This window comes from Anser cygnoides, chromosome 18, assembly GCF_040182565.1.
Source record: "Anser cygnoides isolate HZ-2024a breed goose chromosome 18, Taihu_goose_T2T_genome, whole genome shotgun sequence".
In the NCBI taxonomy this organism is placed as follows: Eukaryota; Metazoa; Chordata; class Aves; order Anseriformes; family Anatidae; genus Anser; species Anser cygnoides.
This window is the reverse complement of record NC_089890.1, coordinates 1,449,333-1,470,744: the sequence shown is the minus strand read 5'-3', so window position 1 is coordinate 1,470,744 and position 21,412 is coordinate 1,449,333. Positions and strand designations below refer to the sequence as shown.

The window sequence follows — 21,412 nt, the reverse complement described above, 5'->3', positions numbered from 1 at the left end:
TTGACTTGCACGGCAGGGAGAGTTGCTTGTGGTCAACATGTGTTCCAAGGTGGCCTCTTGCCTGGAGAGAGATGTTCAAAGCGTTCTTGCTTTCCCCAGTTCTGCCAGCACCTTTATGGTGCACCTTTATGGCTTTTGGGCTCCATACCACTACACTGATGGAATGTTAAAATAAAATGCCCACTCAGTAGGACGTACTGAAGAAGGAAAAAAAAAAAGGAAAATTAGGAAAGCTTTGGGTTGGTAGCACTTTGTAAACCCTCTTGTAGACCTTTTTGCTTGTCTTACTTGTTCTTGTCCTTTGTGCTTCTGGAGGAAGGATATCTTGGTCTCTGAGAAGAATAATGTCCAACCTGCTGTGCTGCTTAGTTTGAAGAAAACAGGTCTAAAAGGATTGTGAGGTTTGTTTCTTCCTCTTTTCCCTAACAATCAATCTGCCTCTTTGCCAGACCTGCTTTTTCCAAAAGCCTTCAAGAGCATCAATCTGATGACCAGAAAATTACAAAATGCTGCCTGTCTTAATTATACAGTGTAATGCTTTATCCTGCTTCAAGAGTCCTGATGTGCGATGATAACATACAACAGAAAAGCAAGTGTTGCATGGAAGGTATTCAGTGAGACTGAATGAATGGGCAGGCGATATAAATCTGGTTAAAAGGTCTCAAGCCTGGACTCTCATTTGCTTAGTGTGGCTGGCTTCTTGCATTTGGATTTCCACAGCTGTTGTGGCCAGAGTTTCCCAGCTGTTTTGTCCCACAGACTGCACAGGCAGCCCTGTCTCCTGTGCTTTGCGTTGGTCTTTTCCAGTCCCCATTTGGTTCACAGTACCATGATGGATTTTTTTTTGCAGGGTCGACACTAGATGGCAATGCATCCTTGGTAATACTTTGTCAAAGGCAGAGCAATTAAAGGGTTTTTCTGGTGGGTTTTATATCTGGATACTGTTTTTGTACAAGTCGTTCCAATAGCTTCCTTTGATTGGAAGCTGATGCATTTTCCCTGTGTGAAGCAGACAATTGTTTTGGGATTGTCAGGATCAGATACAAGACCTAAAGACATAAATGTGGCAGTGTTTTCCAGCATGAGGTAGCTATTACAGTGCTTCCTCAGCCTTTTGCTCTGGTGTGGGACATCTTGGCATTTCTGAGAGCCTTTGGGTGCTGGGTTGAGTGAGCATGACACCCATTTTGGGTGGATGTGCAAACAGCACAGCTGTGCATAGACAACCTTGCAAAGGTGGAACCGTCTGCTCTCTAAACTTGTAGGGATAAAACTCAAGGAAGGCATTCAAGGTGTAAAATCACATATATGTAAGTAGATGTTGGTGAGATGCCTCACAGTAGGGACTCCGATAAGTCTCGGGAAGATCTGCTCCTGTTGTCAGCTGCTGGTTGTGCACACTGCAGCGCTTCCAGTAATGGCAATTACACATCCCCAGGCTGCTGCCCAGGCCAGGGCCGTGTGGTGTGTGTATTTGACCTGGAGTCTGTCTTTAGTTTGAAGACAAGTTTACTGATGTATTAAAGACTTTGCATGATCAAGTAGAGTTTGCTGAAGTGATTTTTTTTTTAGTCTTTATGAAATTAATGCCAAAAACTACTGTTGTGATTTTTTTAAAGGAAGAAATGCAAACTTTCAGCCTCTGGGCAAGATCAAAAATGTGCTTGAATCTTTACTTGGCATTAAAACAGAAATGCAAGTCCTTGGGCAAAACAGAAAAATCTCTGCAGAGAAACACAATTTCTGGTTGTTAATCAGAAAATGTGGGCCTTTGAGAAGTTTGCTACTGGAATTTTTATTTTTGGCCAAAATGCTAATTTTTTCTCCCCTATTAAATAGCTGGACAAACATCTTCAGGGTGTTCCATGGAGAAACTGTTCCAAAGGTTGGTTACCACTTACAGCTCAAAAGGGGTCTTGTGTTTCCAGTGTGGGTTTATCTAATGTCAGCTTGCAGCTTCTGAACTTGGCTGAGCAATTAAAATATCTGATATCATATGATGTTTTCCTGGTGTGGATGTGCTTGAGCTTAACCAAAACCCAAGATGATGCATGCCCTCACTCCTTCCCAATCAGTTTAGCTTTTCAGGCTGCAAGGTGAGGATAAAAACCTACATGAAGTGCAAATGAGAACCCCTGCCTCGTGTGTCAGCTGCCAGCCAGCTCTCCCTGCTTGTTGGCCCCCCCTCCTTGTACCACTGCTCTGTGCCAGTGAGCCCTGCAGTGAGGATGCTGTGCCCCCCTTGTCTGTTCTGATGGCAGCTGATGTGACCCTGGAGAGCGTTGGCAGGTGTCGATGCCCCTGCCATGTTGTGCACGCAAGTGTGTGGGCTGTGCTTGCAGCCCCTCTGGGGTTCGGGTGAGCTGGGATCACCAGCAGGTACCCAAAATGCATGGAATGTCAAACAAAGGTGGGGTGATGTGCTGAGGGCATGTGAGGACCTGTGGCCACTGGTGGTGATAGGGATGCTCGGAGGTGCTCCGTGTTTCGGCACCTCTGTTACAGTCCGAGCTTAGCTTTGTGGTCCTGGTGGCAGAGCTGTCCCCATCCCTGCAGGGTGTCGGGTGGGAAATGCAGAGAGCATCAAGGTGCGGGCGTCACCTATCTGAGAGCCTGTGGCAGGTGCTGGAGGCTGGCCGTGCGCTGGCTGTACCAGCTCGGCACCTTGCTGTAGGGACACTGCTGCCCTTGTGCTCCCTCGGGCTGGGTGCCACGGGGACTCCTGTCCCCACAGTGACAGTACCCAGGTGCTGCACCCTGCCCTCTGCGAAGAGGGCAGCAAAACAAAAATTTACCAAAGCAGCCCCACAGTGTGGTGTTACTCCCAAGGAGAAGCAGAAACGGGCTGGAGGGCCAGGCGTCCCCTGGCGCATCGCCACAGCCCGGCTGAGAGCCCCTGCATGTGGGGCAGCCCCGAGCCGTGCCGGATGGGGCCTCGAGCCTTTTTATTTCAGCAGCTGGGCCTGAAAGTCAGCGGAGCGGAAACTGCTTGGCGGCGCCAGCTGCCTGGCCGGGGCCGAGCTGCATGGGCACCCAGCGCTTCCATGTTCCCTGCCCCCTCGTTTGTGTTGGCACAGGCTGGAGAACGAAGCTGGTTTAATTGGCAGTTGTGTTTGTGGCCAGGGTGTTATGAAAAGGTTTTCTGTCTCCCTCTGTAAGTTACCCTGAATATGTTTTCATTCTTAATATAATATTCACTTCATTATTAGCTGAAAGAGGCTCTTTTGAGCAATTTTTTTTTCCTCTTCCAAAAATATATTAAACAGTCCCTTCATACAGCAGTGCTCTGAGGGCTGTGATTGTCTGCTGGAAGGGAAGTGAGAAACCCGATGGTAAATGGGATTTATACAGAAATTCCTTTCTTTCACAGTGCGCCAGTGCACCAGAGCGGCGGCTGGCTGTGATGTCCAGGCATTGTCGCTGCTGGCTGGGCACCAGCATGGACTGGGCTGCAGGTGATGGATGAGGGCGAGCTGGGTAGACCCGCTGGGGACCTGCTGATTTGCTTGCTTTGCCCATCCATCAAACATCTCCCCTGCGAGGCAGGGGCACGAGAAGGTGTCCTGGGGCTGCTGGCACCTGGAGCTGCAATTTACTGATGTGAGCTCAGGCCATAGAGTCAGGGCCTGGCCTCAGGAAATCCTGCGTGCGCTTTGCGGGTTCCTCAGCCTTGCTCCTGTGTTCAGTAGCAAAGGCTTTTCTGGCACAGGCGAGGTTTCAGGGGCTTGTTCTTTGTTAGGGGTGTGTTGAGGTATTGCGTACAGCCAGGCCTCTGTGTCATGGTCTCACAATGCCACTCTTCTTACGGGCAAGTTTTTTTTCTGTGACTCCGGGAAGAGCCCTATGACCTGCAGCAGCAGAAAGCTGCTCTCAGGGATGACAGCCAAGCACCCGGCCTGCCTTGTGCAACCTGCAGAGGCACTGGCTTAGCCTTCCCATGGGTGCTGCAGGCAGAGGCCTTGCTTGGTCCTGATGAAATGGCTCTGCTTTCCTCGTGTGTGCTCTTCAGCACTCCTCGAAGGGCATGCACATCCCAGACTTCCTCTTTTTGTTGAGTTTGACACACTTTGGTTATTTTGCATGAGCTTGAGGCCACAGCCTCTGAACCATGTAGGTGTATGAGGCAACCGTGAGCGGCCATACAACCCCTGGTGGCCTCCCTCAGGTGTCCTCGTGGACAGACAGATCATGTGCCTGGGTCAGGCCGGTGCTACTGTTGTGCTCGTGGCCTCTACGCAGCCCCTGCGTCCCGGATCTGATGGTTTGTGGGGTGCCCAGGGCTGGCCAGCACTTGCCGGGGGAGGTGGAGCCATAGGAGTGAGCGAAGGTGGGTGGCAGCGTGCAGCTGTCCTGGACACCAGGAGCGGAGCGAGGGCTGCAGCTGGAGCAGGGTCTGGGTGGTGGCCCCAGGGCCGTGGCCGTGGGCACGTTGGAAGTGCTGTGCACAGGTATTGTTTTGCAGCCTGATGGGAAACAACAGCCTGCACGCCAGGAGGAGCACGTGGGGCAGGGACGCAGTGCCACGTGAGAACAGCATCCCGCCTCGGTGCTTGGCCCAAGGAAAGCTGTGGGACTCACTTGGCCATGGGGTCGCCTCCTTTGCCACTGGACCTCCGCTGAGGCAGCTTGAGGAAAGTACATGAGTTGACCTTCATCCTGGGATTGTGTGGGGCCCTGTGTTAAAGGACATTTCTGCAGTGTGGATGTTACTAACCTGCGTGTTCTTGCTTAAGAAACCGGATAGTCTGCCCACTGTTTTTTTGGCCTAATTAATGTTCTCACTGGCTTTGGTGAGAAGCAAGGTCAGGTCTCCATCCACCCCTGTCTGAAAGGCAATTGCTGTATTAGGTACATCTCAAAGCATGGGGAGGGCTTGGAATAAGATTTTGCTACAGTGAGAAGCAGGAGGAATGCCTGGTGAGGGGGCTGTCGTGTCCCGGGGCCTGTCCTGGGAAAGGCCCCTGCCGCTGCCCTGAGCCACAGCCTTTCAGTGGGGCAGCAGCATCCTTGCAGATCCCCTGGCATCCTCAAACACATGCAAAACATAACTCAGGCAGAGCCTGAGGTGCTGCTGTGAAAGCACAGAGCAGCTACCTTTTTGGTCCACATTTTCCTTTTCTGTCAAAGGAGCGTGAACACAAATCCCCCTCTGCCTCGGTCGGCAGCACCGGAGCTGTGGCGGTACTCCTTCCCCTGTGGTCAGCTGCCGTCATTCCTCACCATCCTGCGAAATGCATTAGGGATCGTGCCATGTGCTGATGAGTATTCAAGGCCTGGCTGAAATTGGGAACAATTAGCAGTTGTTTCAGTGAACATCTGTTTGCTGTTGCTCTGTCTTACGGCTGACACAGGCATCACCCTTTTTTCCCCCTCAGGAGGTGCTCGTGCGTGGGACTGCAGCTCAGTGAGCAACCTCCCCGTGGGTCAGTCTGCTTGATGCAAACTGTGGATGAAGGGTGCCGTTGGGAGGGGTTTAACCTGCACAGGTTGGGAGATGGAGCATCCCCCAAGCCCTTAGGCGGCTCTCCTGGTTCATCTGTTGTTGTGGCCATCCCTATTACAGACACGAGTGTGTTGAAGGGCTCCCGCTGTCCTGATGCTCTGACGGCAATGCTCTCATGGCGGGGTGAGCCCACAGGCCCTGCCAGCCCTGGGTGAGCAACGCCCAGGCCTTTGCACTCAGTGGCCCCATGTGTGTGACCCTAGGGACCTGCTGCTGCAGGGGGCAGCCCTGCTCAGCCCAAGTCAGGCTGTGGAGAAGCCCTGGAAGCGCTGCTGGAGCTGGCCCTGGATCATGCTGCACGGGACCCTTGGGACCTCTCCTCCATTTGGCTATGGGATGTGGGAGTTTGAAGGCACACAAGATCCTGCTTTGAGTCAACAGGATGCTGAAGACAAGCTTTGCAGTGGGGAGGCGTGTGAGGAGCTGTGCATCAGGGACGGATGATGATAAGACTTCTTCGGGGCAGAAATTCTCCTGGAAGAGCACTTTGGGTGGTGGATCGCATCCCCTTCAGTGAGCTCCTGCCCTCATCAGGGGCAGTTGTGTGTGTGAATGCACGCATGCACGAGCACGTGTGTGTGTGTCCGGATGGGCAGAAAGGAAGGGTCCAGGAAAAGGTTGGGGTTGCAGCTGAGAAATCTGTGAAGTGGGTGGGAAAAAGGAGGATCCGGATTTGACTTAAAATAGGGCTGAAAGCTGTGGCTGGGACCCTGCCCTGGCACAGGGAGCGTTTGACACTCTGCCCGACTTGGCCGGCAGCAGGGAAAGTGAGATTTACAGCTCTGCCTTCCTGCAGCAGGGCGGGGGGAGAAATGCCAGAGCTTCCCACACCTGGGGGCACGGAGCAAGCCTTGTGTGAGCTGGGGCAGGCTGTGGGGGACGTGCACGTGCCAGGCGGAGGGGCTGGTCCCCCTGTGCAATGCTGGCTTTAGCTGAGAGCGTGGAGCTACCAGAGGCTGGAGCCGTGCACGGTACATCCACAGGACACGGCTGGGTACAGCACTGGGGAAGGGCTTGCAGTCACAAGGCGCCTGCAGTCGCCCTGAGCGTAGCTGCTTCTTGGAAAGGCTAACGGGAAAGCGCCGAGTGCCAGAGAGACCAGGGGAAATTGCAGAGGTTTTCCAGGCAGCTTTGAGCTGGCGTTCCTGAGCCCTCACTCTCTTCCCTGCCTTGGGTCCCGGTGGCAGAGCTCGCTCCTTCCAGACAGCCTCAGCGAGCGCTGAAAGCTGCTCTCATTCGCAGCACGCCCTGAGGGCTTGGTGCTGGACACAGGGCAGCGTCCCTGCGCCATGGGCCGGGTGGGACAGGGCAGGTCCTGCCTCCCCAGGGCAAAGGAGAAGCCGGGAGCTGGACACAGGCACTGGAAATGTGTGAACTGCAAGGTGATAGGGGATGAGGAGGAGTAAGGTGGCATGGCTGCTGGGGAATGGTTTGGTTTTCCATGCCCTCACATTTTCCTGCACTCACAGGATGGAAAATGTGGAGGCCCAAAGGGGGGAGAGGGTGGGAGGTGGGACGAGTGGGGACAGCAAGGAAGGCTTTCCTTTTCCAGGATGTTTGTGACATTAAATGCCTGCCAGGGCACAGACCAGCCTGTCCAGCTGTGCTTTGTAGGGAAGGGGTGTGCTTGTGGCCCCCAAGGGGTGTGGGCTGGGGTGGCAGAAGAGATGTGATCGGGAAGCTGTGCCGTGGCAGAGTGGCTGCTGCCCTGGAGTGCAGCGGGATGGGAACCTGCTGCTGTGCTCTGAGGGCTCCACCTGGCCCTGCTGCCCCCTCCTGCGGCACAGCACCCATGGGGCTCCCTGTCCCCCTGGGCACGCGATGGAGGGGGGACCGCCAGCAGCCTCCCTCCTTTCTGGGATTTTGGGGGGGTGAAGCAGTGGGCAGAGCTCTGCCCTTCCATCCCACCTCTGCTCTGAGCTCTTGGGGCTTTTACAGGCTGGGGATGTTTGGAGGGTGTCCAGGGACCAGCTGCTGCAGCTTCCTGTGATCCTCTGGGCTTTCAGGTGGGAAGAAAGGGAATCTCAGAAGTAAGGCGTGCCCTGGGGCGACAGCCATCTGAGAGGGCAGCGCCTGGCATGGCTGGGCATGGCTCACCCACAGCCACGGCAGTGCAGTGCTGTGCAGCATTCCCTCGCACAGCGTGTCTCGCTGGTCTAAGCTGCACATCTGGAGGTACATTTACATTCCTGTCCAGCTCTGCTTGCCATTGTCAGCTTCAGGGCACGTTCCTTTTCTTGGTTCTTTGCCCTTAAGACAAGGCAAGATGATGGCGGATGTAAAGAGGTAAAAGATGACTCAGGTTAAGTAAAATCCTTTTTCCTTGCTACCGATGTCTGTACGAGCACCTGCAGAAGCCAGCCTGGAAGGGCGAGCCGGTGCGGGAAGGGGCTGGCAAAGCTCCTGCCTTTCCCAGCACCAGGGAGGTAGCTGGGGAGAGGCTAAGGATGGGAAGACACGGGCGGGACATCAGGGAAAGAAGACATGTGGGGAAGAAGGCTTGGGTCACTTTTCATCCTCTACAAATACTTCCATGAGCTCTTCTTGTTAAGACCTTTTGGCAGAGTGAGGGCTCACCCTGTCTTTAATCCTTTCACTCTTTTTCCTTTCCCATCTCCATGGCTGTTACCATCTCTTCCCTGCCGTGGAGCTGTGGCCCCTTCCTGGGCAGCAGCTCTCCTGCCTCCACTGTGTATGGCAGAAGCGAGTACTTCGCAGGGCTCAGGGTGATCTGCCAGCACTGAGAGCTGGGACCTTGCTCTGGCTCCGCTGCAGGATGTGACGTGACCTGTAGGCATTCCCCTGCCCAGTACTGTATATGAGCCTTTGCCCTTCTGTGTCTCCTTGAGTGCTCCCAGCTCACGTAGAGGGCTGGTGCTGATTAGAGGGGAGCAGAGGCCCAAAGGGGACCAGCCAGAGGTAGGAACGGGACAGAGCAAAGCCCTCTAGCACACGAATGGGTTGGATCAGTGTCGCAGGGCGAGCCCCACACAGTGCCCGCGTGTCAACTTCAACTAACCCTCGTGGAGCTGCTGGTGCACCAGCCTTCGCTTCCCTTAGAAATCATGCCCAAGTGCCAGCAGTTGCCAGAGTGGTGTCAGAGCCTTCCCTGCTGTTGTCTGACCTTTAAAGAAAGGTGGTTGAGAGGTGGAGGGAGGGGGCATCCCCTGAAAGATTATTTGTTTCTCATGAACTATATTTAGGCACCATCGGCAAAACCCCAAACTGCTGAGTCCTGTTAAATAAACATTGGAGTTCTGTGTTTTTTTCCCCAGATGAGAACAGGGTTAGTAAGTGAATGGTAAATAATATTTTTGTTTAACATACCTGAGGGTTTCCATTCCAAGTTCCTGTCTTGAGCTCTCAGTGCCATGATGACAGCCCTAAGGAGGCACTACCCCATCTTGTGAAAATCTAATTTTTCAAAAATTAAGGAGGCACTCTGATTACTCACCATCTGCACTGTTTTTTTTTTTTTTAAAGCTTTGCATTCTTTAGTATTTTCATAGATGTTTGTGTATTAGGATGTCTTTTACCAGGTGTGTGGCATGCCGCTGGTAGCAGCGTCCTGCTGGGGTGCACTGCACGCTCCCAGGACCTGCAGCTGCTCGCATACACCAGTGCTTGCCTGGGGCTTTAGTTCTCCATTTTGGATCCTCTGTGCCTGAACTTTGTCCCTGGGGCATCCCACTCGGGTCAGGTTGGGACATCCCCGAGGAGTGTCTCGGGGTGGGTATGGCACTGCCAGCGGGTGTCGGCAGGCAATCGATGTTTGCTGATCAATCACGATTGTAAGAGACCATCTGACCAGGCATCTGATACTGCGAGGCTCGGTGAGGACCAGAATGACTGGTGATGATAAGGAAACAATTGTGTGGGCATGAAGTCCAAATGTCTGCAGGCGGTGAGAGGCAGCAGGGCAGAAGGGCTCTGTTTTCAGTTGAATTGGAGCTGGAAATCCTTTGTCCAAAAGTGTACAAAACTCAGTGTCCACCTGGCTTGGCCAGGACATCAGTGTCAGTCCTGGCCTTGTAGGGTGCTGGAGTAATCCAGCTCCTTATTGCAGCAGCTCATCCGCAGCAGCTCAGCTGTAAGCACACTGAAATGAAGAATTGTGTGGTTATCAACCATGCGCGAAGGCTGGGTGGAGATACCAATGGAAATTGTTGAATGACCACGGTGCCCAGGTAAACAGATAAGAGACATGGCTGAAGAACTTCTCCCTGGAACAAATCTCTGGACAGGTTGGAAATGATGCTCTGAGCGCACTCCACACAGAGAGAAGATGAGGGAAGTACTGAAGGAAGATCTGGATGGGAGGGGAGGACGTGCGTACCAGGGGGTCAGTTGAGAGCAAGAGGAGACACAACATTGGGTAGGAGCTGTCACAAAGAGGAAGGACTGTGACCCGAACATGGGCTGACTTGGGTCATAGAAAGAAAAGAAGCGGCGTAGTACTGCGTTCCCCAGTGCCAATGAGCTCTGTCCAGTAACGGGGCATTGGGAAGGGGGTGGGATCTCAGGGCTGTGCAGATATTCAGCTGGAGATTGCTTTAGTCTCATCTGCCTCAGTCTGCTCACAGGGCTCAGTCTGAACTTCGCTGAAGGACTTGAAGCCAACCCACTTAAAAGCACTGGTGGAAGCACCAAAACTCTTCCCAGGCCACCCCTGCCCCGTGACAGTGTCTGTGGTAGCTGGGTGCTGGCCCCGGCTCCTCAGCATGGCTGCGCAGCTGGGAGAAAGGCTTCTGCCTCCAGCTGCCACAGGGGTGTCTGCAGCAAGCACGAGGAGGACTCAATGATTTGAAGGGCCTTTTCCCATCTAAGTGATTCTATCATTTTGTGACTTTCTGGCATGTGCACATGGGACTGCCAAGAGGCCACTCATGCTTACAGGCGGCAGGGGAGGTTTTGGGGGCTCTGTGGGTTCAGTGCATTCAGCTTTCACTGGAGACCTGCCTTGGTTTGGCTGAATGGGCGCTTTGGCCCACTCAATAGGAAGTTAAAAGCACCTCCAGGCCAGCACAGTGTCCTGGCTATCAGCTCTGTGAGGAGCTGGGTGCGAGGACAGGGCCGCTGCAGTCACTGGAGGATGAAGGAGAGGCACAAGAGTGGGGGAAGGCAGGGATGCCTGGAAGAGCCTGAAACTCTGCCTGGGGAGCACGCTGCTCTGCGCAGTGTGAAAGGCAAGAAGGCATAGGGATGCAGACGAGGGGATGAAAGGATGGAAGGGCAGGAAGAGCGTGTTCCCACTGTCCCATGCCATGCTGGGGTGCTCCCGGCAGGGTGAGACCTGGTTTCTTCCCCCCTTCTCCTGGCCCCGCCACAGGGCTCAGCCCAGCCCACGTCCTGCCTGGCTCCAAGCTGCCCCATGGTTCTCGTCTTCTCCTCTGAGTTGTATTTATTTATTTATATGGAGATGTAATAAAACTCCAGCAGGAAACGGAGGCGATTCCCTGCCATTCCCCGCAAGCAGGCCCTGGGACAGGGCGAACAAGGAGGCACATTGTGCAGTGCAGGCCCGCCTGCCAGCACCGGGCTGTGCGCGGGGCCGAGGGGCCTGGACCGGGTGAAGAAAGAGCCGAGTGTGTGCCTGCACCGGGGCCGCCGCTGACACCGGCATGCTGGGAGCGCAGCCCGGCGGCACCACGGGACTGTGGGATACGGCGTCCTGGGGAAGAGCTCCATTTTGGCAAAGCAGGCGGGTGCAAGAGGCAGGCAGCGGGGCTGGGGATGAAAGGGCTTCTGTGCTAGCCTGGGAAGTCATCTGGGAGCACAACAGAGCCTGCTTCAAACACCATGCTCCTCCTCTGCCTGTTCTTGGTCTGCCGGGACACTGGGGAACGCTGAAGGTCAGCTGTGGGGCAGACAGTCACCCCATGGCCTGGTCTGGTGGCTGTATGACCCATTGTTCCCAGAGCTCGGTCTGCTGGCAGCGAGCTCCAGTCCTCCACCAGCCTCTGTGAGGCAGCTGCTGTGAACTGCTGGTGCTGCCATCAGTAGGGTTCAGAGTGAATGCCTGCTGCTGAGGCCTGCCTGCGTCCTGTCCTCCCTGCGGTAGGGTCTGCTGGGGTGAGCAAGAAGGCTGGGGCAGGACACGGCTCAGCCCAGCTTTCTGGGGAGGACGTTGGGGCAGGCTGGGGTCTCCAGGCCAGGCTCGTGCGTCCCAGCCCTCCAAGGAGGCTGGAGGTAGCCAGTTGTGCCGCCAGCTGCATTATCAGCCACACTCACCAGCTAAAAATGCTGTCTGCAGGAAAAGCAGCCAAGGGAGATGGTGGGGGACAGCCTAATTTTCTCGCCTGTCCCCATGCTAGCCACCTCCCAATTGGGGCTCCCCCAGGGGCACCCCACTGTCATCCCGCTCTGACCCCTGAGCATGGAGGCTGGGGAGCCACCAGCCCCACGCTGCACATGGTCCCCATCCACGTGCTGGTCCCTCAGGCTCCCAGGGCTCCCAGGGGGCCAGGGCCGTGCCCTGTGCTGCCTGTCCCCAGCTGCTCTAGGGTAGGGATGGCTGCCAGCAGCAGGACGTTTCCTCCATGCTGCCCCATTGTGCTCTGGAGGGAGGCTGCTGTTGCCCTAACGAGGCCTGGTGCATCTGGGATGCCATCCCTCTGCCCACATCCCCTCTGCCAGTAAGGATAAATCCTGTTCCTCCGCCACCCGCTGGGAGCAGTGAGGGGAAGCTCAGGGCTAGCAGTGGGCACTGAGCATCCCCAGCACCCTGCTGACGGAGATGAAAGTGGAGAGCACAAGGCGGGAGCAGCCTCGAGCCAGTCTCCATGCAGGGCTCTCAGCCTGTCCTCTCTGCCCCCATGCCACTCACCCTGATCCCTGGTGTGGGTCTCAGCACCCAGTACCCTGCTTTGCCTTTTTTTCCAACATTTCAGCAGCACCTCTTACTGCCCAGGGCTGCATAATCTCCCTTTTACGTGGGGAATGCAAACAGGGGACCGCGTCCACGGCTCCCAGCCATTCCCCTTTGCCAGGGGCCAAAGGACACAGGGGCATTTGCAAAGAGGTTTTCTTCCCCATGATGCAGTGTTGGGTCAGGCCCTGGCTTGGCTCAAAGCTGGAAGGGCATGGATGGGGCTCTTACAGCTCCCTCAGAGACCCTGCAGAGCTTTGGGCATCGCTTTCCTACCCCACACCAGCCTGGCACCAGGACTGGGAGAACATGACATCCCCTGCCATGACAGCCGGGAGAGTGAGTGTGCAGATGGAAGGGGAGTGAGACGAGGAGGGGACAAGCCCTGTCCTTTAAGGCTACACATGCCAGGGCCAGGGTGTCTCAACATGCAGCCTTGCAGGGCTGTCAGGTAGCATCTGGGGGGACAGCAGGAACCCCCAGGATGTGAGGCCGTGCCCATTGCTCCCTGGCTTGCCCCATGCCATGTTCTGGTGCTGCCATGCCCACAGTGTCCTTCCTAGACAGGGCTGCCTGCCCGGTGACACACGCTGCAGAGTCCCGTGAAGCCATAAAAATAGCTGCAGCTTGGGAGCAGGATGAGGGGGGTTGTTAATCCACCCCCCCCCCCCCCCCCCGGGGGTTCTCATTGCATTGCTATAATTAATGCCTGAGTCAGGGAAGAAATGGCTTTTCCCTTCCATTGATGCTGGCTGGGGCTGGGGCTGGGGCTGGGGCTGGGGCTGGGGCAGGGACAGTGCCACGAAACTCCATCTGCTTCACCCGCCTCCTCCTGCCGGTGCCAGGTTCCTGCCCCCATTTCTTCAGTGTCTGTCCCCAGAAATCCCCAGCTTCCAGCTCCACTGCCACATGCCTACAGTGGGCGGTCTGGTGCTGAGTGGGGGCTGCTCATGGAGGCCACAGGGTGCAGAGCATCCCATGGCCTGCTCCAGGCTGGCAGGCACATTGCTGCGCACACGTATGTGCGTTTGCCTGGCATGGGAATAGAAAGGTTCCAGTCTTGGGGATCGCTTGTGGCCACCAACACCACTGGTGCAGGGAGACCCAGCTGTCCACACAGGTGCCCAGGTGGGTGCCAGCCTGGGGCCCCATGAAGTGCCTGATGTGGGGCACAGCCCGGGGGGGGGGGCCCTCCCAGGATAGCCCCCTTCAGCTGCTCCCCAGCCTATCCATCCCTGGTGCTGGCATCCCTTTGAAATTGAACCACTTGGCCTTTCACACCAGCTATTCCTGTGAAATTCTTCAGGAAGGGAAAATTGCCTGGATCCCCGCAGGGCTGTGCCCTCGTCCTCCCTCCAGCTGGTACCAAGAGCACAGGGTCCTTTGGAGCTGAGGCTTGCTCCTGGGCACAGCTGCTGGCCTGTCCTTGCTTTTTGGGCTTTAAGTCCCTGCCACAGCCCCTGCCTGCGAACCTGGCACTGCAAAGAGCTGGGACCACCTGGGCAGACCTGAACCAGCTGGCGAGGGTTGGGGCAGAGGTAGCACAGAGGGCACGGGGCCCCCACGTCCCTGTGCACATCCTGCCTGCCCCTGTCAGGGCTCAATGGCGCAGCGCCCCAGGCCCCTTCCCAGCTCTATCTCTCTCTCCCCCTCCATCACCCCTTCCTGTGCTCCATCACAGCCTCTCCTTCTCCATCATCCCCCCTCCCCTGCTCCATCACTCCCATCGAGGCTGTCCCCATCACTGGTGCCAAGGGATCCCCCCAGACCCCGTGCCCATCCATGTGGACGCTGGGGGAGGGGGGGGGGGGAAGCATCTTGCAGCCTTTCTTTGCAGCCAGGCAGCAACATGGGATTATTCTCAACCCGTGGCCTTCCTGCCCTCCTTCTCCCTCCCCTTGCTGAGAATCTTGCACAGGTTTGCAAGCCCTGTTGACGGGAAGAAAGGAAATGGGGCAAAGCTGCTGCCAGGAACCACAGGCTCCCGGGCTCCTGCGATATGGCCTCACTCCGCCAGCCTGGATGCTTCCCGGGCAGGATTTCTGTGCAGCCTCTGTGATTTCTTTATTCAAGCTATTGATATTGGATTCTCAGCCCAGGGACACTTCCAAAGCCATAAATCTGCTGTGTTGCTCTACCTGGTGTTCTTGTTTTCACTGCAAGGCGTCCAGACCTGCTGGAGACCTCAGCTTCTGTGCGTGGCCGTGCTGCTCGCTCTCCCAGCCATGGGCACGGTGCTTTCAGCGTGCCCACCCCCCAGCAGCCCCAGTGCTCCCCGCCCCTCTCAGCTGTGCCATGGGGGCTGTGCTGGCAGGTACAGGGGGGCCAGCACTGCCGCAGATAGCTGGGCAGGTTGCTTACCAGTGGGCGGGCATGGTCACCACTGATCGCCCCATTAACTGTCAACACACCAAATGGTCAAGATTTGGCCAAGTTTGGGGGGGGGGGTAGTGGAACAGTTGTTCCCCCCTCCTGCCCCCACAGCAGGGACTGAGCCTCCATGCAGCGGGTGTGTGAGGTGCTGGGGAGGCCTCACGGATCCTTTGCTCTCCACATGGGGCCTTTGGGCCCCCTGGGCATCCCGTGAGGCACCTGAACTGGTGTCGGGGTGGGGGGGCTTCCCAGGGTGCCACCCTGGGGTGCAGGGCAGAGTTGAGCAGTGGCCACTGCTCTGCATTAAAGGGAGCCCCTTGACTCTGAAAATCCACATGTTGCTCTTGGCTGGGCTGCAGCACCCCCTGCCAAGAGCAACAGTTTTACATATTAAAGCAAAATTAAATTAAAAGACATTTATTTGTGAGTTCGCCCCCCCCATTAACCCTTCACAGTCCAGGCAGCAGCACTGGGAGCTGCGGGGGCAGCGAGAAGTGTCCAGATAGATTTTTCCCTTTGCGCAACCCCACTGGATGAACGTGCAGGAGGACCCAGTGTCAGCAAAACGGGAGGCGGCTCAGGCAAGACGGCAGTGCAGAGGCTCAGGCACCCTGGGGCCCTGCCAGCCCCCTTCTGTGGGCACTGCTGTGCCCGCTGCACACCCAAACCCCCGCTGGGCACTCAGAGCTGTTTTCTGAGACTCGTGGCTCTTGCCAGGTCATGTTTCCAAGTTTTTCTTAGCAAACGGATCCATAAAGGGATGCTGGGTTTGCCTCAGCTGCAAGAAGCTGGGAGCTGGGCTTTGGGGTGTGGGGTGCCCTGAAGTGGTGGCAGTGCCACCCTTGGGTCCCTCGCCCTATGTGGGACACACGGCCCTGCCGTGGGGCCACATCTTGGAGTGGCTGAAAGGGAGGAGGGGACAAGAAAAAGACAAGGGACCCCAGGGACAGGTCCTAGTACCTGTCATGCTGGTGCCACCCCAGCTCAGCCACAGCATCATCCCTGGTGACATAGCTGTTCCTGCCAAGTGGCCTGTGGGTGGGGATTTGCCCCCAAATCTGCCCTGCAGCAGGGAAAAAATAAATAAATAAATAACGCCAACGACACAAATGCCCATTTCTTGGAGCACACGAGGGGAAGCGTGGCATACCTTACCCAAGGCACAGCCCCGGTGAGCACCCCGCTAACGCCTTTCCCCGATTGTCATCTCCCAGTGGCACCAGAGCTGGGCGAGCAGTTGTGCTGTGACAGAAGGGAATTCCAGTGCTCTGCTTATCTCCCACACTGTTGGAGTAACTGATAAGCGGCTCCCATGGAATTTCCTTATATCACAGAATTGGGTATGTTTAAATAATATACGGCTGGAGTGTCAGCGTGTGGACGGCGATTAGGAACAGCGCTGACAGCCTGTTCTTTCGTTACTAAATAAACAGCAGGGCTCGGCGCTGTCTGCAGGAATGCCTGGGAACGGCGCTGCGCCCCGGCGCCAGCCCGCACCCCGGGCACCCCCGGTGCTGGTCCCGGGGACCCCGCCTGCAGCGCGCCGGCTCCCGGTGCTGCCCCGCCGTGCCCGCGGGGCTGCTCTCCCGGCAGCCCGGCCCGACTGGGGGCCGGAGACAGCGGCAAGACCGGGCTCCCGGTCCCCCCGGCACCCCCAGCGCCCCCGGTTCCCCCCGGCCCCCCGGCCCCCCCGGCGCCCCCGGTCCCCCCGCGCCCCCCGGCCCCCCGGCGCCCTTGCCCGGGCGGCACCGGAGCCCTTCCCGGGGATGCCAGGGTGGCCGCGGCACCGGCCGTGGGGCTGGCGGCCCCCTCTCCCCCCCCCCCCCGGCTGCCGCTCCCGGGCCGCCCCGCGGTCCCCGCGCCCCCACTCGCGCGCGGGCCGCCCCCGCCGCCCCCCCCCGCCCCCCACCTCCGGCAGAGGCGCGGCCCCGTCCCCGTGCCCGCCCCGGGGGCGTGGCGGCGGCGCGGGGCGGGCGGTGCTGTCCCGGGCCGCCGCCTTGCGCGGGGCTCGGCGGGGCTCGGCGCGGCGCGGAGCCGCCGCCGCATGGGGCGCGGGGCGGCGGCGGCGGCGGCGGCGGGGGGCGGGGGGCGCTGCCCCGGGGCGGCGCCGCCGCGGCAGCGAGCGGCCGGTCCGGGGGCCCGGGGGCGGCGGAGGGCGCGGGCGGGCCGGGCCATGGCGGCGCTGTAGCCGCGGGGCCGGGGCCGGGGCCGGGGCCATGGCGGCGCTGCGGCTGCGGCTGGCCCTGTCGGTGCTGTGGCAGCTGGCGGCCGCCGGCCGCGGGCTGGAGCTGGGCGCGCTGGAGGCGGCGCGGGGCCGGGCGGCGCGGTGCCAGCCCGTGGACATCCCCATGTGCCGCGGCATCGGGTACAACCTGACCCGCATGCCCAACCTGCTGGGCCACGAGAGCCAGCGCGAGGCTGCGCTGAAGCTGCACGAGTTCGCGCCGCTGGTGGAGTATGGCTGCCACGTCCACCTGCGCTTCTTCCTCTGCTCCCTCTACGCGCCCATGTGCACCGACCAGGTGAGCGCCAGCATCCCCGCCTGCCGCCCCATGTGCGAGCAGGCCCGCCATAAGTGCGTCCCCATCATGGAGCAGTTCAACTTCGGCTGGCCCGAGTCGCTAGACTGCGGCAAGCTGCCCACCAAGAACGACCCCAACGCCCTCTGCATGGAGGCCCCCGAGAACGCCTCGGCCGCCGAGCCCCACAAGGGCCAGGGCATGCTGCCTGTGGCACCCCGGCCCTGGCCACCGGGCACTGCCGAGGGCCGGGGCCCCGATGGGCTGGGGGCCTGCGACAACCCCGAGAAGTTCCAGTACGTGGAGAAGAGCCTCTCCTGCGCGCCCAGGTGCTCCCCCGGGGTGGATGTCTACTGGTCCCGGGAGGACAAAGACTTTGCCTTCATCTGGATGGCTGTCTGGTCTACCCTCTGCTTTGTCTCCACTGCCTTCACCGTGCTCACCTTCTTGCTTGACCCGCACCGCTTCCAGTACCCCGAGAGACCCATCATCTTCCTCTCCATGTGCTACAACGTCTACTCAGTGGCCTTCATCATCCGCTCGGTAGCAGGGGCTGAGAACATCGCCTGCGACCGGGAGAATGGGGAGCTCTACATCATCCAGGAGGGACTGGAGAGCACGGGCTGCACCATTGTCTTCCTCATCCTCTACTACTTCGGCATGGCCAGCTCGCTCTGGTGGGTCATCCTCACACTCACCTGGTTCCTGGCTGCTGGGAAGAAGTGGGGACACGAGGCCATCGAAGCCCACAGCAGCTACTTCCATATGGCCGCCTGGGGCATCCCGGCTATGAAAACCATCGTCATCCTCACCATGCGGAAGGTGGCAGGGGATGAGCTGACAGGGCTGTGCTACGTGGGGAGCATGGATGTCAGCGCCCTGACTGGATTTGTCCTCATCCCACTCTCCTGCTACCTGGTCATCGGCACCTCCTTCATCCTTACAGGCTTTGTTGCCCTCTTTCATATCCGGAAGATCATGAAGACAGGCGGTACCAACACAGAGAAGCTGGAGAAGCTGATGGTGAAGATCGGTGTCTTCTCTATCCTCTACACTGTCCCGGCCACCTGCGTCATCGTCTGCTACTTCTATGAGCGGCTGAACATGGATTACTGGAACCTCAGGGCCCTGGAGCGTGGCTGCGTGCCCCTTCCTGGCCGGCGTGCAGCCAACTGTTCCTTGGAGGCCTCGGTGCCCACCGTGGCCGTCTTTATGCTAAAGATTTTCATGTCACTGGTGGTGGGCATCACCAGTGGGGTATGGGTATGGAGCTCCAAGACGCTGCAGACCTGGCAGAGCCTGTGCAACAGGAAGCTGGGCATGAGGACTAGGGGCAAGCCCTGCAGTGGGGTCAGCTGCAGCGGGGTGCACTGCCACTACAAAGCTCCAACGGTCATGCTGCATATGACCAAAACAGACCCGTATCTGGACAACCCAACGCACGTCTAGAGCAGGGTCTGCCTCTCCCTGGGGACGGCATGCTGGGAGAGCGAGTGTCACGGGTAAGGGACGGGGGAGTGCAGTGGAGCCTCCCGGGAGTCCGCTCTGGAGCGGGAGCCACCGGGTGCAGGGAAGGGGCGAGGGCAAAGGCGGAGTGGCAGGAGAGTGAATGCACACTGGTTTGGGGGTGACGAGGTCCGCGGGACCCGAAGGGAGCTCCCCGGGCACCACTCGACCCTGACAAGTAGCTGCTTTTTCCTAGAGATTGTTTTGTTTTTGTTGCTGTTGCCAAATCCAGTGACTGTTCTAACGCTTTCTTTGGGAGGGTGGGGGGGAGGGCAGCAGGGGCCGGGGCAGGAAGGGGAATAATCCAGTTTGTGTTTATTTAATTCTGTAATTTATTTTAGATTTTTTTTTTTAAATCATTAGCTGCAAGGAATGGAAAAAACAATAAACCCTGGATGTGTTATTTCAAACTGAGCCTCATGCTGTTCGGAGGAATTCGAGGGGGCTGAGAACAACCGCATGGGAGCCCCCAGGCTTGGAAGGAGCTGAGGTGGCAGGCCAGGGGCCACAGTCCCTGGGACGGGCAGTGTGATGGGTGCATGCCTGCCAGGCTCTTCCCAGGCTGTGCAGAGAGCGTCCCCTCTGCTGTGTTTGGGACCGGTCACGCCATGCCCTCCTCCTCCAGCATCCCAGGTGCTGGGCTGGGGTGGGCACCTGGGGGCTCCCTGCACCCCATGCCTGGCATGCTGGCATGGTGCCCCTCAGCATGGGGAGCATGCAGCTCCCTCTGTCCGGCTCAGCCCCACTCGGCACCGTGGCTTCTCCATGGCTGGGCTTGGCACCTGCTGCCTCCCACTGCAGGTTTCTTGTGCGCGTGTCGTCCTGATGAATAATCTTTTCCACTCCGTTGCTCGGTAGGTGATTCGTGTTGGTACCATGAGATGCTGGGGTGTCTGTGCCAGGCAGGGGGGGCTCGGGGCACAAGCAGGACCTGTGGGGCAGTGCCGTGCCCAGGCAGCGTGGCTGGTTGGGAGCTGGGGTGCTGGGCTGGGGGCCGCAGGACCCAGAGTGGGGGGTGGGAAAGGGCTCGGCTTTGATGTGCCAAACAGAAGCCCGAGGTGCGGGTAATGGAAACTTCTGGGCAGCTTTATTTATCCCCTGCTCCAGTTACAAGCCCATCTCGCCTTCCCCATTGTCAGGAGGGAAACTCAAGCCTCAGCTGGTGCTTGTCATGGCTTCTTGTGGGGCGGAGCCGGGGGCTGTCCGCTCCGCACCGTGGGCAGGGGGGGCTGGCCAGGGCACCGGGAGCAGTGTGGGCAGCCAGGCCTGGCTCGGGGTGGCTCTGCCAGGACTCGGGCGCAGGGGCTCCTGCCCCGCGGAGGGAACCAGGGCACGGCTCGGCACGGCGGGGCCAGCGCAGCTCTGGGCCTGCTGGGCTGGGCTGCCTCTGGTCCGTGCCTGGCGCCAGTGGGGAGCTGGGCTCAGACCTCTCCGTCCTCTAATTGTTCATTCATTAGCCAGCACTGGGGGCCTCCCTGTCCCTCCTTCAAGAGCAACAAGTCTGTGAGGGAGCCTCCTTAGCACACCCAGGTTAGCACTGGCGAAGGCCTTGAGCTCAGAGCCCTGACAAGAGCTGCGAGCTCAGAGGGCTGCTTGTGGGGGCAGCCATTTCCCCTCCCCACAGCCCCTCTGCACGGGATCTCCCCACTGCCAGCCCCAGCAGGGCCAGGCTAACAACATGCATTTAGCGTGAGAGCAGCCCTTGTACCCTAACCCAGTCACTGGGAGGCTTCCTCAGCCCTGCCAAGCACCCTAGGGCAGAGGCAGGGGCTAGTGCTGACCCCAGCCTGTCCTGGCCTTACTGTCACCCTGCAGATGGCTGCTGCAGGATTGAAAGAGACAGGCACAGCTTGGCTGAGGGAGCTGCACCCTTTGCCCAGCCGTAGTTAGAGGAGCAGTGGCGGGGCCCATGGCCAAGGGCGAGCTGTGAGCGGCCAGCCCTGAGGCCGCAGCAGGGATGGGTTACACAGCCCCAGCCCCTTGCCTGCTGCAGCCACTGAGCTCAGCAGGGCTTTGTGTGCCAGGGTCGCTGGTGTGACCGATGAAACGAAGTGCCTTTAATCCACCCCCCCCCCCCGCCACTGTCCCTTGGCGGGGGCTGGGACACTGGGAGAAGGTGAGTGATACTGTCTGCCTCCCCCAGGAGTTGGTGCTGCTGTCAGCCACACCTGAGCAGAGCTGGAGACAGCACTGATGTGCACTTGCTGGCACGCAGCCCCTGTGCAGGGGCCCTGTGGTGCCAGGGCATCCCTTGGCACCCAGTGGTGGGTGCCCTGAAGCTCGGACATCTTCTCGTGATGCCAGAGCCCAGGGGGTGCTGAGCAGGCAGGTAGGCACCCAGTCCCATTCCTAGGCTGGTCACAGTGCTGCCAGGGCAGGGACCCCCCCCACGTGGTACCCCTGCTGCAGGGCTTGGGGTGGGTGGGTGGGGTTGTAGCCTCCTGGGATCTCTGGCCTGCCATGGAGGGTCTGTTTGGGCAGATAAAAGGGTCATGACCTGAGGCAGGAGAGTCAATATTGGCTCCAGGACAGGCTCCAAAGTCCAGCGCGGGGAGCTGGCTGACGGAGCTGGGCAGGGGGCAGCTCACCCGGGGGGGGGGCCACATGCCTGTGCCAGAGGTGCAACCCATGCTGCTACCAAGG

At 58.6% G+C, this 21,412-nt stretch overlaps 1 protein-coding gene across 1 annotated transcript; it reads left to right on the top strand.

The window, feature by feature from the left end:
* Nucleotides 1-16,829: 16,829 nt before the first annotated feature.
* Nucleotides 16,830-19,157, top strand: FZD9 (frizzled class receptor 9). The gene has a single exon (XM_013189350.3). The coding sequence runs from the start codon at nt 16,961-16,963 to the stop codon at nt 18,710-18,712; it is 1,752 nt and encodes a 583-aa protein (XP_013044804.3). The 5' UTR covers nt 16,830-16,960; the 3' UTR covers nt 18,713-19,157.
* Nucleotides 19,158-21,412: the final 2,255 nt, after the last annotated feature.

What these genes read in the sequence shown, in the direction of transcription:
- FZD9 (XM_013189350.3), top strand. Translation starts at nt 16,961, where the DNA reads ATGGCGGCGCTGCGGCTGCGGCTGGCCCTGTCGGTGCTGTGGCAGCTG.